Source organism: Drosophila mauritiana, chromosome X, assembly GCF_004382145.1.
Source record: "Drosophila mauritiana strain mau12 chromosome X, ASM438214v1, whole genome shotgun sequence".
NCBI classification, from domain to species: domain Eukaryota; kingdom Metazoa; phylum Arthropoda; class Insecta; order Diptera; family Drosophilidae; genus Drosophila; species Drosophila mauritiana.
Genome location: NC_046672.1, coordinates 8,846,031 through 8,864,725, shown reverse-complemented (window position 1 = coordinate 8,864,725; position 18,695 = coordinate 8,846,031). Strand labels below are relative to the sequence as shown.

Genomic DNA, 18,695 nt, shown 5'->3' with positions numbered 1-18,695 from the left:
CAGATTATGCAATGAATTCATTTCCTTCTGCTGCAAATAACTCAGAGTTCATTCAACAAATACGTAGATTTATTAAATGTCACAGCACAAAAGAAACTACAAATATTTATATGCATTTTGCATAAATTGTGCCATTGTCACGTTTGAATATTTTCCTTTTTTCTTCAGTCCACTTTCCCACAAAATGCATTTGACAAAAGCAACACAATTTTCTTGAACAAAAGGCCGCATTCGAAATCACGTACAAATATTTTGGTCGTTAATTTGCCGCCAGTAGAAAGCTAAATGTTAATGAACCAAAAAGCCACAACACAAATTTCCACTAAGTGAATACTAAAAGACATATCGCCACAAAGTGGCATATGTGTGCATCCGCGGAAAGTCATAATGCATAATAGCAATTTAAGCCAAAAGACAATGCACTTTGCATTTGAATGATCATAAACTGGTGCATACGCTTTGTGATTGCTATAAATGCGATAAAAAGGAAATATCACTTAATATACATCCATAATCCATTAACAACCCAATAAATTATCAAGCTAAACCAATTAAACTCACTTCTTTTATTTAATTTATACAAATTATTGGATTTTATGCCACACTTTTGTAAAGCCCTGATTAAAATCCAGACTCTCTGTGATTTGGAAAGTCGTTTGCCTTAAAAGGACAGTTGGTCCTAGGCACAGGTAATTCCCAATCAGCGATGTTTCTTTTTTTTGTCAGGACCCAAAGACAATTGGCCCAAGCGAAATCTTAACCCAAACCCTGTTGACAAGACAATGAAAAGTGAAATTGTCGCGATGGATATTCGGTTTAGTCACCTTTTTTTAGCTAGTTTTTTGGCTATCTGGTTTTTCTTTATCTACGAGCGCACGTTTGTTTGTTTTTCACATATTTTGTGGCGAGGGGGGAGATCAATGAAAGTCACATAGTCGCGTCGATTTCGCATGTTCGCATAATCATGCCAAAAACGGCAACAAAAGACCATCGAGCACTTGGCCCAAACGCGGAGCGGAGAAAGGCGAACGGGCCTGTGGTGCTGGCTCACCTGCTGGCTGCTTGATTTTCCTGCACACATCTGAATCTGAAACCGAATCTTGAAGTCGAGTCTGAAGGACGTTTGTGCAAAAGGTCAGAGGCTGAGCCAGCGAAATGCAAACGAAGCACAATTAACAATTAAACATTCAAATGTTTGAGTTGACAGGCAACAACTTTCACCGATGCTGCACAACAAAAATTTATAAAAATAAGCAAAAACTCCCATGGAGGAGAGGCTACCAAACCAACCGATGTCAATCAAAAACGCCATCCACCGACACTTTTTATTTGCACTTGCTTATTTTTTTGCACAACATCAACTCCATTGAGAAATGCTGAAGGTTAAAATGCAATTGAATGAAAAGAAATACAAATAATTGGGCAGACATGAGAGGAAAGTTAAGGTGGCTGACACACAATCTTGGGTTCTCTGCGGGTTTTTTCATCTATTTTTTACTATCTTTTTTTTACCTGGCTTACCTTGTGTACCTGCGCCGACACTTGTCGTTAATTTGCCTAATAAATTAACTTCATTAGCTGGCTTAGCCATCGGAAAGGTAATCACATTTCGAGCTTAATGTCCATAAAAGAGAATTCAATTTGAGACATGTTAGGCCAAAGCAGCCGTGGAGATTGATTAACTTTTAAAGCGGCTGAAATCAGTTTTAAGTCATTATATGATGATATTATTAATTAAATTGTACCTACTACAATAAACTAATCTGTAGCTATTTTTGCCATTCAATATTCTCAATTGCTTGCCAAATCAGATTATGTCTCGAGCATTATACTTCCTGAAAATCTCCTTAGCTGTCTTTTCGAGTAGTTTAAGACTTGAAAACCCAGTGAACATGTCGAAGTGACAATATATGGTATGCTGGCCAAAACTCGAAGACATTCGAAATTTGAACCGTGGGCGAGGCAAACGGTTCGTGACCGTTACCAATAGTTGGGGCTACGTTTTGTGTGGCTTTCAGTTTGCTGGGGGTTCGAGCCATCTTGGCCAGTTACTGTCGACAATTACAGTTAGCTTGGCCTATGCAAATCGCGTGCATGACAACAAATTTGTGGCCTGATTGATTGACGGGCCGGCTGATTGGAAAGGTGTGCGCAGGCGCACGCACCTCAGATATATATATATATATATATATACCATATACTATATGGTAAACTATCTAGAGAAGGAGAGGGGCCAGACGTCCGCTATTAACCTTGATTTGTGCGAGCTGGCCAATAAGCAAAACAAAGGAAAATAACTAGGCAAAAAAAGATAGAAGTAACACCAAGACTTGCGGCTCAACGAGAGTCGTGCAAATGAAGTCATTTCGAGTGCTCAACTCTCCTTTCAATCGAGGGCAAGAAGTTCAGAAAAGTAGGTGTATATACCTATATACGATTTAGATTTCGGCAGCCAAAAAGCATGGGCGAAAATCCAATGCTCCCACTCCCTCACTTCGTCGAGCAGGTGTTGTGCCAAAGTTCTGCTTTTTAGCGGAAATGGTCAGAGACTTTTGCCACTTTACAGTTTGCCGGCCAAAATGGTAGAGCAAAATGGCCAAAAAGAGCTGAAAAAGGGGCAAGTAAGTAATGAGACACGCTTCAACACTTAACGACATCTTACGACATACTTGTACTCAATGGCAATCAAATATTTGATAACGATTAAGTTTTTGGGGAATTAAATATAATAATATGCGCATGTATTTAAATTGCGAAACAGATCATTTGATTTTTAAAAACTTTCCGCAAAATAATAAGAAATTAATTGTACTCTATATATAAACAATTTAATGCCGGTTTATTTTTAAAGTGCTGACCTCAATTCAGCGCTGATTTTTTGTGCTGGTTCCCGCATTCGAGTGGCGCAAAGATATTTTAATTACCCGGCAAGAAGCAAATTTAAAACCGGCTCAAAAAATCCTGCCATGACATCAGCCATCTAACCAATAACCACGATCATCATCATCACCATTATCGGCATCAATTTCCAAGCGAAATAAAAAATAAAATACACGCTTTTAATTTGTGGATGCCGCAGGCTAAAAGAATCTACGCAAAATAAAAGAATCTTCAATTCGTCGTCCGTCCGCCAGTAAATCGTCTTAATTTGGCAGCATGACTGTAAGTGCGAGGGTCGATTGAACACTTAAAAGTATTCATTAGATATCGGTGTGAATATTAAAAACAATAAGGCAAGGGATTCAAAAGGAAACCAGGTATTATGTTCCGCGATGAGAAAGGAACTTTCCATTCCGGCGAGCCATCGCCAACTTGACCCTCCTCCGGCTGCGATTTCTTTCACCTGTGCAAAGTGTTCTTGCCACACCACACTCGCATGCACACCCGGCAGCCATGTGTGTTAGATGTGTAATGTGCTTACGGCCCGGCATTCTGTGGTATCATCTCCATTGTGGAGGCCTCTTCCCACTGTCGCTTCCTCATCGCAAAGCTCTTTCTCAACCGCTATCTTCTGTCGCCGCTCGGAAATGGGGCGAAGATTGGGGGGGAAGAAGGGGGGGTGGGCTTCGGGCCAGGCTTTTGTCAATTCATTGTCAACAAGTCAGTGAACTTGTGTGTGCCCAGCTGAGAAAAAAAAGCAGCTACACAAAGGGAAAAGAGCAGGCAGTGGCAGCAACACAGCAACCCAAAACCCTCAGAAGAGCAGAGGGGCATGGTGTGGCTTTTTCTTTTAAAAATAATTAACATAAATTAATAGGAAATGGGTAGAAGCAGCGCACAACAACAGTTGCAAGAAGTCAGGCAGCCGAAAGAAGCCGACGAGTTGCATACTCTTACATTTTGTATATAGCGCATTCAAAATGTAAGCAAATATATATCTTTACTTTGCAGTGCATTAAGTTTTTAATATAAAAAGTATGAAATAATTATGTATCAGTTAATTATCCAAATGTCTAGAAAGTGTAATGCCCACTGAGAGGGCAGCAATGTTCCGAAAAAGACATCAACACGAAATCAGAAAAGAAACCAGGAAAGCAAAAAGTTCGCGTCTTAAGTCTTTCGTTTTTTTTTTTTTTTTCGGCCGCCGCCGAAACTTACATAAGCCCAAGATGCTGAGACCGCGAGCGGTACCAATTGCCGAGTTATTTATGGCACACGCACCCAGAGAATGACAAAATGCAGCCCGTTTGTGCAAACGCAGTAAAGGAGCGAGTGAAATGCGAATAAAAAATGTTTTGGCATTTAAATTGCGCCAAATGCAGGCGAGTCGAGTGCAACGCAAGAGTTGTGGGTTAATCAGCACCTGTCAGGGGCTGAGTTGCAATCAGGAAGCAAACAAAAAAGGCAAAGCCAAACCCTAGCAAAAAGCAGCCCTCCTCTGGCGGCTTAATGTTCACATGTTGATTAGGTTTCGTTTTTTTTATTTTTATTCCAGCTCTTTCTTTATGGGCTTGTGCATAATATGCCCCATGATGTAATATACACACATGGCCGCACATCGAAGGAGGCAAATCGATGGGAATAGCTAAATCGATTGGCAGAAACAAGTTTTGGTTGGAGTAAAAAATATATAAACAAGAAAAAAGGGTTGGCAGGCAGTGAGTTATCGGGGATTCTTAATGATCTCACACCGACATTAGCATTTCGAATTGAGCAGCGAAAGCATTATAATTGAGATAAATGTCCGACTAAATATAGTAGATGAGCCAGCACGAGCGCTGCGGAATTTACAAGTCAATCTAATGCACATTTTTCTATTCGTTACTTAATGGAAACAAAAGAGAGCTCTTTCGAAAACAGAAATGTTTTTGATTGGACTTATCAACGATTCAAGTGGTTGGGTTTTTTGATTGATAAAATATTCATACAAGACTTATAATCAATTCTTTAAATTTTCCCAACTAATTGCTTTATTTTTGAAATTTTGTTGTAATCACTTCTGACACTTTATCATTGCTAAATCGTTATTTTGCGCATGCCTTTTTATTAGATTTGATGTGTCTGCTTTGGCCAACAATTATTTACACATTATACACTGTCATTAGGGGGGAAATTATAATTATTATTATTGTTGTTTATTATACAATGCAGCAGCCGCGACAGCGAACACTCACGAAAAACAAGCACAAGTGCTGGGTAAATAATGTGTAATGAATCGATAAATATGGCAACCGAGATGGGTGCGAGTGGTTGCCTTGGCCTGGGCGGGGTAAATAAACAAATAAATGTTCGCATTTACGTACGTATTGACAAGTAATTGATTTCGCCTTCTGTTCGCCCGATCGAGTGACTGACCGCTGCACTTTCACTTCATCATTTTTAATATAAATAGAAATGTATGCTGGACTTTGCGAAAGGGAGAAAGGGTTGCGTTGAATCATGCAAAGTGTCCCAACGCAATTGTAAATGAATTAAATTAAATTTATCTCCTTCAATTTCAATGCAACTTTTTTCGTTTATTTAGGCTTGGCTTGTGCTCAAAATGCTGTGGGTTTTCCTAGAATTCGCTCGTACCGAAAGTTCACTCAGGCCAAAATTAATGGGTGTTCCACAAGCCAAAAGAGAAAGAACTTACGAAAAAAAGGGATTAAATCCAAGAAAATAAAAAATAAAGACACGCGTCCGAAAAAGTTCTTGAAGCAAGACAGAAGAAATAAACCGGGGATGGGGAGCTTGAAAGAAAAAAATTGTATAGCGGTCGTTGGAACAGTACGCTAGTAATTATATCATTTAATTTCGGTTATATGGAGGAGCAGTTAAACTACAGGTGCCCGCATCGAAAGAGCCACCATCTCGCTGCGATTGTAATTGCCAAGTTACGAAGCGTTAACACCGCGTAAAGATTGTCCAAATTGATTGTGTGATAGTGGGATCGGAACTGGGCCTGAAATTGTGTTTTCGGCCTTTTTTGGGGCTATTATTTCTTGGGCTATTGCTTATGTAAAGCGCCCCCTATCGGCGCGAACCCGTATGTGAGGAAATCAAAGGAGTTGGTCAAGAGATTGATGTGTTTCGCTTTATCGGGCAATTAATCAGCTATCTTACCCATATTTCCACTGCTTATTATTTATTATTAATAATGTAACATCAGTTTTTGTGGTAAATTGCAATGGTTTAATTAAGCATTACATGCTTACTCGAAATTTCCTAGAAATCTTTTGAGATTGCAATCACCACCTCTTCCATTTCTCTATGATCAATTAAATTTCATTCATAGTGATTCATTCGTCTTTTATGCGCTTCGAACTCCCCAAATTAATTTCGTAGTCATTTCAATCACTTGGATTCATCGACATGTCCAGGCAGCTGTTGTTGGCACGCCTTCGACTTCGGCTTTGATTTTGATTTCCAGCTATTTTTATGAGCGACTTGATGTTCTACGGCACACCCAAAAATACGTTTTCACCCAATCTTCAATCGATGGATGCCGCCAGCGAATCTCCGTCGTCATCTCTCCACTGTCTTCTCTCCGTTTCTCCAGCTTCAACAGCCAGCCTCTCCAGCCTCGAAAGCAATTTATATTGCGCTAATCACGTGAAATAGATCAAATTTCTTTTGTCGGCTCTCGTCTCGACTGTGGGGATATTTTGGAGGGTGAGAAACGAACGATGATGACAAGAGAGCGGTTCCACTTCGGATCCAAAGATTCGGAATTGGCGCTTCGAGGAGCTGCAAGCTTGAGTTTCGAGTTTCACTTGTTGTGGCAAAAGTGTTGCAAAGTTGCTCGAGAAGCCGTCAGCCAAGTAGGATAACCATCGGGGGCATTTACGTGGCGAAATTTGGAAAAAGGCGCACAGAAGTAATGGTTTTTTTATCGGAGAAATAATATTAAAAAAAAAAGCAACTGAGCTAGCAAATTTTAAGCTAAAATGTAATTTACCAGGCAAATAACAAAAAGTTTAAACAAGGGAATTGAATGCATTCGTTTAATTTTATATAAATTATATGTTATATTAAGGCATATTTTTTCAAATTAAACCAATGAGCTACACATTTGGCAATTTAAAGAAGTGAAATTGACTGGGAGAAAATCACTCTAAGAAAGCAATTGAATTTGAGACACGAGATACATTTGGATTTAAGGAGCCGCAGATAAAATACAAATAAAAAGCATATCTGGGAGAAATTCACTTTCCGATCGGTAATTGAAAGTTTCGGTGACAAATTCAGAGCTCGGCTTAGAAGCTTACCAGCTTGTCAGGTGAATTTCACTGCTCTCCGAAAAAAAAAATCCAATCGAGTGGGTCGTATGGCCACATGACCACATGGCTGGCAATGTTTTAATTTGTATCTTTCCATTTTCATTTCCATTTCCACAGACTCTGTGTCGCACTCTCACCGAGGCCTAATCTGCAGGTGGATGGTATCGGGATGGCATGGGGATCTCGATGGGGATGGATGTGGCGAGATGGTGGAGTTGGTGGGGATGGTATGGGGGCATCTCGGCGGAGAGATGGCATAGTGATTGGTTTTGCCTCCGCTAATGATGATTACCCACTTTTACCGGGCACATATAAAAATCAAAAGCGGTTTAACGCGTTTCTCGACTCTCGGACACTTTATGCACTGCCTACAGCTACACTGAGAGAAATTGAGAAATTTCTAAGCACTTATATCATCACTATATCATAGATTATTATGGTATAAACATGGAAAGATTCTGTGCTGAGATTCTTCTACTTCCCACTGAATGTATTAGAAGATACTGATCGATGTGAATAGTATTTTTTCTCGGTGTACACATTTCGCCTCTGCACTTCTCGTCCGCCTCATTGCGATTCAATTAAAAACGCTTAACCAGCAGACAACCCGTTGTGTCGTCGCACCCAAAAGAAAGCCACTGGCTGCCATACAAATCAGTTACTAGAGCTCGGGGCGTGGCTGACAGTTGGTCTGCTGGACATCGAGATCGGCTTCTTCCTTGGCCTTGGCCATATTTGTTCGTGGATTTCTCCCAAAAATATATATACATGGGAATAAATATTTGAGCAACCAGTTGCCAGCTGAATTTAATTGCAAATTATCATGTCTCGGATCATGTGTAATTTTTTGTTTTTAGTTTTCCATCGTCGAAGAAAAGTGAAATTCCATTTGGCAATTGTTTTTTTTATTTTTGGATGCCTGTCTTTCTTTCTCTCCCTCTCTTCCCATTTCATGTCAGCAGGTTAGCAGGGATTTGTCAAAAAAAAAGGCAAAAAAATGGCAAAACAAAACAACTGAATGGCTGGTGAAATCTCAGGCTGAAAAACGTGCCGAAACTGCATTTATGGGCCCCTCAAAAATGCCAGCGTACAAGGTCATTAAATTGTTATCATTGTTTGTTTTCTTTTTTTTTTGCCTTTTTACAATGTGCGAAGATGTGGCATGTAAACTCATGAATTTTGTCACGAGTTCGCATTGGCATTTACTTAATTTTTATCTCACCCTCCGAAATGCCGAATTGCCAATGATCCAAATTTTCGAGTAAAAAATCACCCAAGTGCTAACGATACGAAAAAGGTCGTTTCTGAGCGTCCCATGAATTATGCCCCATCATTCTGTAGTTGTGGCCCCAAGCATTGTTTGACCAAAATGCATTACAATCATTTTTATGGAGCAATTTCTTCGGATAATTGAGGAAATACTGATGGTTTTCGGTGGTTTAGAAGGAAATAAAACGCACCACACCTTGTTATAAGTTCATTTCGGTGAAGTAATGGAAATCTACAGATGAAGATAAACAGATATGAGGGTTCATTTGGAAATGGGAAATTATACCGGGGAGTTTAGCCGCAAATGAAGTTATTACTCGATCGAGATTGAGATTTCCACTTTAAAAGTGATGCCATTAATTAGTTAAACAAGAAAAACCATGAATACCAATTTGAAAAATTGTATTAAGATATTTAAGATAAAATATAAATTAATACTAAAAATATTCCACATTAATTTTGGAAGACTGCGCCATAAATTGGCCATATTTATCGCAAATCCATCAGATTAGAACATCAATCAAATTGAGCCGCCGCACTGCCATCAATTTATCCATCCATCAAGCTCAATATCTCGCGCATAGGAAATATTCGAAAACAAGATTCGAGAACTGGGCCAAAAGCCGAATCGACACCTTGGCTAAATTTGAGCATTTCCGTTTTGAAAACGCGGATTTCACTGGCCCGGCCAAAAGCCCAAGTTAAATGCCAAGTTTTTCATTTTTTGTCGAGTCTTTTCCTACTTTATTTCTTAGTTTTTTTTCATCTGGTATTGTTTTTTCTTTTTTTTTTTTGCAACCACAATCAAAGTTGGCCAAGTAGTGGTGGTAGTTGGTGGCTGGAAAACTTGTAGAATGCACGACGGCTTTTCAAAAAGTGCTCAATGCTATATCAATAGCACCACAACCAGTGGCAACAACAATAGCGTCTGTACACCTGTCTAAGCCAAAAACAAAAACAAAAAGAAGTCGGCAACGGCGGCAACAACAAGAACAACAACACTTTGGCCAGGGCCGCGAAGTTGACGCTGCTGCGCCCAAAAACCCAAAAACTTTTAATTTCAACACATTCCAGCACAAGTCTCCACTGTCAAGACACCGCACAGTGGTTCCAAACATGCGCAAACAGCAGACGAATCGAATGATCAGCGATAAGATAAGACATGGAGCCAAATAGAAGAACTTTTAGAATGAAGGAAAAATAAAGAGATTTAAAAATTTTAAGCAGCTATGCAATTGAATCTATTTTATTCACTTTAATTTGCTATGCATCTCATTTGGAATTGCATATTTAATGCAATTATTTAGCACTGAATTTCACCTGAATTGATCTGGTTTCACGATCACCTGGCCCAGGGTGCGATATATAGCAGTGTGGGTACTACTACTTGACTTTCTTTGCGGCCTAAGCCAAAAAACAAGTTCGGGCTCGGCTCCGTTGGTGCGATCTACACTGGAAAAGAAACTGTCAAATTAGCTATATATGCAAATAAATCTTTACTCAAATAGAAAATTTTTTAAATGGGAATATATATAATTTATTTAAATTTAGCTAGAACTCGAACTCAACTGAATGTATGGATGCTGCACAAGAAATTTGATATAAAAATACAGCTGCATTTTAGTTCTTCAATAATAGTCACGCCTTGTTTTTTGCAGTGCACACGGTCTGGGGTCCGCTGTGGCGGGATCGGCTTTGGGGAGGGTGCTTGGGGGGTTGGGGGTTACGGCTCGGTCGAGAGCTGTGGGCTCCGAGCGGTTTTCGAGGCAGTCAGCCAAGTCAGTCGATTGCTGGCGGTCGAAGCGTTGAGACGTCTGTTCGCGGCTGAATAAAAAAACTGGGCGCGAGCGAAGCGAACTCTTTTTGTTAACTTTTTTTTATTAAGCCTCCAACCACTCATAGAGATACTGAGGTGTGTACTGCTGGTGTGTGTGTGTGTGAGCATGGAAGAGAAAGAAGACTCTCTTGGCCATTACCGTTAATCAAATAAGTTTTTTTAGAAATTTAAACGCTCCACTTCGGCGTGAGTGTGTGCGTGCGTATCTGTGTGAGAGCTTTAAACGGTTCATTGATCGAGTTCAGCTCGGAAATGGAGCAAAAGCGTAGAAAGAATAAATACCAAACGAAAAACAACAAGCAACAAAACAAAACGAGCAAACAAATAGTGCAAGTGCCAAAGTGTATCTATGTATCTATGTATCTGTGTAGCTTTGTGTGTGCACACGACTGTGTTGTTACCAATTCCCATCGGCAGAAGACGGCAGAAAATGCGCTTAACCCATTTATTAGCCACAAGAAATAAACCGAACCACGGCGAACAACAAAAATGGCAATACGAATCCAATAAATGGCCAAAAAAGGCCAGCAACAATAGACAATTGTACAAAAAGAATCCGCAACTAACGCCCAAAGAACTCTTGATTTGCATGCACAGATACAAAATGGTTCTAAAAGATACTCTCGAAAGAACTCTTGAAATACAAGATACATTTATCTTGCTTCAAAAACTAACACCTGGACTACTAAATTAAGATATTCTGTTATAATATCTGTTATAATATAGACAAGTTTTCTGTGTAAAAGTATATAAATTAAACTAAAAAATCTTTAGATTTGCCAGTTCACAATCGAAATAAGGCTGTAAAAAGATTTCTATAGAAAATTAAATATTATTTTAAATACTTAAGATACATTTTATAAACGAAATGTAAGCTTTTAGATATTCTAAACAAAAATTCCAAATCGCAGGTATGAAAAATGAAGCAAGACATGAAACTTGCGCTATTGTGGACAGACGATTCTACAGATTGCTGTAGATATAGCATATATACACAGACCCTCAGACAGATACAATCCGGCATAACAAAAGATCTCTTTGCAAATTGTTTATTTGCTGCTTGGGTGATCAGCAAACGGATTGTTTATGCTAATATCTTTAACTGCTGTACGAACGTGGCTCTTTCATCACATTCGCATAAAAATGGAAATCTATTTGGGTTTTTTCTTGTTTTCATAGGGAGTTCCTAGCTTCGAACTGGTTAACTGAATATTTAGCTAAGTTTAGAACAATTAATAAATTTGCAATAGTTTTTCAATCCCATAAATAAAGAGATTAAACTTTTTGTGACCTAAGAGCTCTAGGACTATAGTTATATGATATCCACCTGAATATCATCGCGGTTTTCGCGTTTATTTGAGTACCAAAACAATGGGCCATCAATCAAAGTTCCCACACAACGAACTCTTTTGAAACAAGTTTTGACCACAAAAATACGCTGATAATTGCACAAAGCCACATTTTTGCTATGACTTAACCAGCTAGACTTCCTGAAACATACTCGAAGATATTGCCAATCGAAACGAATCGAAAATTGTTTACTTCCACAAATGGTAATTTACAATTAGCAACACTAGCAAATTTCGCAAACAATGTTGTTTCAAATTCAAAATCTCACATTTTAGCCGGGTAAATGCAAAGCTGCCAAAAATCACGCACTGCCAAATTTTTTTCTATTTTAATCACATTCTCTAGAACCAGGTGTGTTTTTCACATTCAGTCAGGTTTGCTTGTTTTTTGCGCCATTATAATGCATTCTCGAAAAATTGTATATATTTAGAACCATTTTGAGGTTAATAATATCGTTTGTGGGCAGGCAGCTTCAGATATATATACATATATCATATATATACATATATATGTCGTATGTAAATTTTTTAAGCTCACAATAAAGCGTCTCCTTCTCTGCGGTTTTTATTCGCCTTGTTATTGAGCCGAATGCATAACTGAAAAAACAAGATTCTTTTGGCCTACGCGGTGGCGAACAACAAGTCGCACATAATCATCGATTATAAACGTTATTTGGGAAGAATCTCGTACAGAGAGCGATGCACAGGGAAAATATCTTTGGTTCTACATTATTATGTAAAAAGGAATAGCAGTAAATAATGTAAAGTAAAATATCTCATCTTGAAGTAGCGATATCTTAATGGAGAAACTATCCAAAAATATAGGATTCTATGAAATACCAATACTAAAGGACTATTAAAAAGAGCTCGATTGTTATGTAATGCCTTTGAAATGTACCATATCTTTTTTTTTTTCGTAATATATTAAAACAAGTGCAACATTTCTTTCAGTGCATTTGAATGGCATCCAACACCTGTGTGACGGGTTAATACCGTTTGCTCGTTTGGCCGGTTCGATTTTGGTCGGTGTTTTTTTTTTCTTTTTTTTTTTGGCCCCAGTTTTGATGTTCCTCCACGGATGGCTTTCTGGTTTTCTTGATTTCACAGAATTATGACACATGACGAGATTGCATTTGAATCCATCTGGTTTGCCGTTACCCGCCATCTTCAACGCCGACTATCGAAAAAAACAGTTGCCTCGGCAAACGATTTGCATTCCAGTCGATCAAATTGAAATCACCAGTGCTGAAAAGTTTCCTCTTTGACATTAAGAACTGATTTGTGATTGTCGAGATACAATATCTTTTAAATACGTGGGCAGCAGGCACTTTTCTTCCATTGGGATTATGTTTATCGGGATTATTCTGTTTCCCGATTTTCAGATGCTTCTTTGGAGGAAATAACTGTTAGTTATGCTGACGAATCAAATGGTTTTATGTCTTCTTTTAGTTTATTGAAGTAAACCTGTTCTACTTTAGATGAATTCGGCACACCTTTATAATTTGTTAATTATATCATAATAATACCCAAAACAATTAAAAAAACTCTATTTTTATAGTAAATGACCAGTATTTTACAAATTGCCGTGCCTGTCAGCGCTTTATGTAATCATCCATTAGGAATTCCAACACAAGACAATTTTTCAGACAAACCCGTTTTTGAATTACAGATTTTTATTGCCGTTCGGGTTTGATTGCTAAAAACGTCTAATCCGATTTTCAAGCGTATGCAAATATTGCGATTTCGATAAGCGATTTGTCATTAACGATTTTTTTTGCCTTGACTTCGTTTTTAATTATACAGAAAAGTTGTCAATATTCATAACGTTCTTTATATGGACTTCTAACTTTAAATATTATTAAATATATATTGTGTTTTGTTATGAAATGTGTAATAAATATAAGTTACTCCATTTCAGATTATCTAAATGCCAGTTTGCATTTACACCCAGCCGTCGAGAATCACCAAAAGCCTTTCGAATAGTTGCCACATTTTCTTAGAGTGTGCCTGAGTTGCACATTCCGCCCTGAAGATGGCGCTGCGCCTGCGTCGCGACGTGCAGAAGGCCTCCTACTATGTGTGGTTCCTGGGCGCCGAGGAGGCGAAGGGGCTGCGTGGCGCCCGCGTCATAAACTCGGTCCTGCCCTATTTGGTGGACAGGTCGCGCGGCCAGGAGCCGCTCAAGGTCACGCTCCAGGTCTCCCACAAGGGCATCAAAATCGTCCAGGTGAGTGGGGGCCACTAAGAAATGCTGTAATTGAGTGGAACAATTATGATTATATTTTTTTGTTAATAAATGTAGTTATTCAATGGACTTTAGACTTAGTTGGATTTTATCCTGACGGGGAATCCCCGCTGTGCGGCGCAACCATTAATTCCTGTTCTCGTTCATCCGCAGGGTGCCTCGAAGCATCTGATTCCACACAGTGCCATAACCAGCTCGGTGCAGACGGACGACATCGTCGCCTGCGTCCTGCTGCTCTACAATCCGGCCACCAAGTGCCCGCTCCACGTCCACGCCTACCGCTGCGACTCGGAGACGACGGCGGAGGCACTGCATCTCCAGCTGCAGATCCTCATCAACCGGCCCGACAACCAGAAGCGTTTCGAGGAGCTGGAGACCAGGTGGGCCATGAATTTAATTACCTTTTTTCAAATGGGTTTTTGGTACTTGGAAAGAAGAGCCCTTCATTGAATAATAGGAAAATGTACTTTGTACTAAGAATGATGAATAGTTACCCATTACTGGCAGCTGCTATGTTTATGTGTTTCCAACACTATTCTACAAAGTTGCAAGCAATTTTCTTTTATATTTCATATAACTGAATAGTTAATTTTTCATCAGGAAAACACCTCTATAACTTTAAGCACAGTTGCACATTATAATGCAAATTGGGCATTTGCAGCATTCGTTTTTCCATTTTTTTTTTTTTCGTATTTTTTTTTGCGACTGCTGTGAAGTTTTGTTATGCAACGTTTAATTAATTGTGCCGCCAACTTTGGCAGCGAGCAGGAAGCAGAAGCAGTGGCAGCCGGGCCACTTAGTCACTCCATTAGACACACTCACCCAAACACATGACGAGCGATCGCGATAATCGCCCCGCTGGGGATGTGGATGTGGATGTGGATGCAGATGATGATGATGATGATAGTGGGGGGCTCTTGGACTCCCAGCGTGGTCCCAGTTCCCAAAGTAATTGCATGGGCAATCTTCACCGACTGCCGCATTCCCACCACACGACAGCCCAGCGATTCGCCATCGCCCACGCTGCACCCACATCCACATCCACGACCAAGATCACATCCACATCCACGAGTTTAAATGTCTTAAATGCCTCGAGAAGCTCACTCGATGGCTTCGCGGAAATTCTGCTTTGAAAAGTGCCGCCTAGCCAGCCAGGCTGTCACCATCGATGAAGGTGGAAAAGCTGCCTGGCAAAGTGGAAAAATATTCTGAAAATTCTGGTAGCTAACGGTGGCTTAATCTTAATTCCTCTTCAAAAAAAAACGTGAGTACTAACTAGAACTTACCTTTGCAGATTGGGCATCCTGCCGCCGATTCCCATGAACGGTAGCAACGAGAAGCGGCACGAGTCGAATGGCAAGTCCTCGTCCTCCGGCGGAGCAGGACCTGGATCGCACCACCATCACCAACTGCAGTCACAACCATCGGGTGGATATCGTGAGGGTCGCCGCCACGAGACCTCCTCCCCGAAGAGATTCAGCAGCTCGTTGGGCAGCGATACGGGCAACAGCACCCGGGAATCGGAGTGCAGCGAGGAGCACGGCCTGGTTGCGGGTGGCTCCTCGCCCGTTTCCCGCTCGCCGCCGCACGGCAACTCCAAGTCCCATCCGCATGCCCATCCACATCATCCGCCACATCCGCTGCACCATCCGCCGCTGACGCCGCAGCAGAATAGCGACCTCTTCGACTCCCTGGCCGCCGAGCTGAGGGCCAAGTTGAATGGTAATGGGCCGCCATTGCTGCTCCCGCCAAGGGATTACGATACGGTGCACCGTTCCAAGGGCAACCTGACGGCCATCGAGCTGCGGCGCTGTCGGAACGCACTGATTGTGGGCGGATCGCCGAAGGGTCAGGTGCCGGGTGTGGCCAATGTGGCCGGCGGAGCGGTGGCCACCGCTAATGGCAAGCAGGTTTCCTCGCGAGGATCCTCGGGCATCGGATCCGATCTGGCACCAAGTCCGGAGCGGCAGGAGCTCAACAGTTCCAGTGGTAAGTCGCTACTAACTACGATATGAAATATAGTATTATATAGAATTACCAATCATTACCTCCAGATGACGAGCACTGGTCGAACGAGGCGGACAACTCGGTGATTGCTCTGAAGCCGTCACAAATCGCATTGCCCCATCACGCGCAACTGAAGCGGAAGAGCGCCGTCCAGCCGCCGGAGGATAGCTATCTCCGGGATCTGCCAGCCAAACCATATCAGCCGCGTCCCAGCGAAAGGGAACTGGAGCGGGAGCGAGAGCTGGAGAGGAACAGGGAGCGTGAACGGGAGAGGGAGCGAGATCGAGACCGAGAGCTCGAGAGGAACAGAGAACGGGAGCGGGAACGTGACCGCGAGCGCGACCGGGATCGAGAACGAGAACGAGATCGCGAGCGCACCAAGACTCCGGCTTCCATTTCGAACAAGTCCTGGAGTCGCGAGGATGAGATCAAGCCGATCATAATGCGTCCGGCCGACTACGATGCCAAGTTCAATCGGGTGATGCAGCAGGAGCAACAGCAATCCGCCGTCAATCATCAGCCGGCCAAATTGAGGGACACGGATAAGTACAACGAGATCAATCGTCTGCTGAACAAGAAGTTGGCCCACGAGCCACGGGATCGGAAGTCACGGTCTCGTCTGGATGATAACCACGATGACTTCGAGGACTCGGATCCGGGCAGTGAGTCGCTGCCACTGCACCACCAAAAGTCGCAGGGGCCACCAGTGCATCACCATCAGCGCAAGGAGAACCTCACCGACAAGCAAAAGTTCATGGAGTATACCAGCAAGAAGCAGCAGCTGCTCAAGAATTACGGCGCTGGCGAGGATCAGCGCTATCGCCAGCGCTATGTGGAGTCCACGACGGAGCATCTGCCCTTCGATCATCCCACTGGTGGAGTGCCCACATCCACGGGTGGCTCGGCGGGTCACAACAAGTACGCCGCCGTGCACAGGGGCACGGATCTGGGTCAGAGGACCACGGAACGTCGACATGACAGGGATCGGGGTGACCGAGATCATCCCAGGGATGCGGAACGCGAGCGACGAAGGGATCACGAACGCGAGAGGGAGCATTCCCGGGATCGCAATCCATACAGGGAGGCCGAGAGCCTGCCCTACATACAGAGCATGGAGAAGATGATGAAGTCCACGGGCATGCGTTACGCAGAAGCTACTCCCAAGACCAGGGAGCGGGAGCGGGAGAGGGAGCGAGATCGTGACCGGGACTTTAGGGAGCCACCGGTCCCGCAGAGTTCCCAGCGCGATCGCTTCCACGACGCCAAGGACAAGTTCCGGGCCATGGAACAGCGTCCGGCGGTAAATCGCTATCCGGACGTGGATGAGCGCGACACACCGCACCGGGATCCGTATCGGTCGTCATCGCGCCGGCGTCGCGGTTCCGTCGAGCCACCCAGCACGTACGAGCAGTGGAGCGAGGAGGAGGAACCGCCGGTGGTCAGCGAAAAGTCCAATCCACGTGACCTAAACCGATCCCGAGCCAGATCCCGCGGCGAATGGGAACCGGAGCCACCCAGGCACTTGGAGCGCAGCGTGCGGGACAGAGAGCGGGATAGAGATCGGGACTACAATCGCGACCAGTCCCGGGATCCCTACCGTCATGAGCGGGAGCGGGAAAGACCCGGTGGACGCGCCCACTCCCGGGAATTCCTGCAGAGCGTGGAAACCAAGAATCCATCGACGACGGGTTCGGGTCGTGGCCACATGGAGCGATATCCCTCACCAGCAGCCACGCCCATAAGATCTGGAGATGTAGGCGGAGGTGGTGGCGGCGGTGGTGGTGGTGCTTCTTCCGGTGGAAATTCGGGCAAGCCACTGACCCAAATGCCCAAGGGCTACAGGCACAGCTATGCGGAGCCCGTTTTCGCCAGGACCGGCGGACGAGTTGGTCTGGCGGCAGTTAATCCCTATTGAGAAGGATCCGAACTGAGCCATTAAGTGTGGTTCTTGCTCTTGGAATAGGAGCACCCCTGACCAAAAGTGAAAACCGTGCAACGAAGTCCAAACTAATCGAATGGGGGGGAGAAGATGAGGGTGTCGCAAAATCTTTTTTTGTTTAGAATCCAAATTCATACTTTTATGATATTTACAAAAATTTTAAATACAGAGATTTCTGCGACACTCGACTAACAAAAAATAAAACAAATATCCATGTAAACATTAAGTCTAAGAAGAAACAACAGTGGCTACTGCTTACGACGACTCCAAACGGATTGAACGAGTTGTTTCCATCGTAAGCACTTTGCTAACTATCACGTATAATTCATATACTCAATTGCTATAGCAAAGTATGGCCTCTCAACTATATATCCATTCATTCCTGCCCCGACTTGAGGGATTGGGGATGGGAGATCGGATGGAAGAGAAAGGCGCCAGCCCCTGTAATTATGTGCCTTCAGAAAGAGAGAAATCGTGTTTTTATTATATGCATAATACTGATTTAGCCTACGATTATATTGTATATGTATCTAATGTTATCTAAAAGCCAACGAAACAAGAATCGGTTTGGATTTCTTACCATTTTTTTTTTGTTTTTTTGCTACCTTAAGTTGCGCGGTTGGTTGGTTATTCACCTTCTTTTTTTTGCTATACAGTCCACATATGTCATGATATCTGATATCTGTAAGCATATAATATAGATAAATATATACATACTACATAAAACATACGCATAGCTGATGTATCTATTGTTATCAACTTGATATTTGCATTAATAAAGCGCTAGTAAAAATATACGTTATCTACTTATTTGGCTGGGAAATGGGTTAATATTTAAACAAACGAT

General features: G+C 42.3%; 1 protein-coding gene across 1 annotated transcript; it reads left to right on the top strand.

The window, feature by feature from the left end:
* The first annotated feature begins 10,254 nt into the window (after nucleotides 1-10,254).
* Nucleotides 10,255-18,643, top strand: LOC117147261 (zinc finger CCCH domain-containing protein 13). Its single transcript, XM_033314082.1, has 5 exons — nucleotides 10,255-10,383; nucleotides 13,576-13,884; nucleotides 14,056-14,282; nucleotides 15,197-15,891; nucleotides 15,957-18,643. Exons 2-5 carry the CDS (start codon nucleotides 13,690-13,692, stop codon nucleotides 17,822-17,824), a joined length of 2,985 nt encoding a protein of 994 aa, XP_033169973.1. The 5' UTR covers nucleotides 10,255-10,383; nucleotides 13,576-13,689; the 3' UTR covers nucleotides 17,825-18,643.
* The last annotated feature ends 52 nt before the right edge of the window (nucleotides 18,644-18,695 follow it).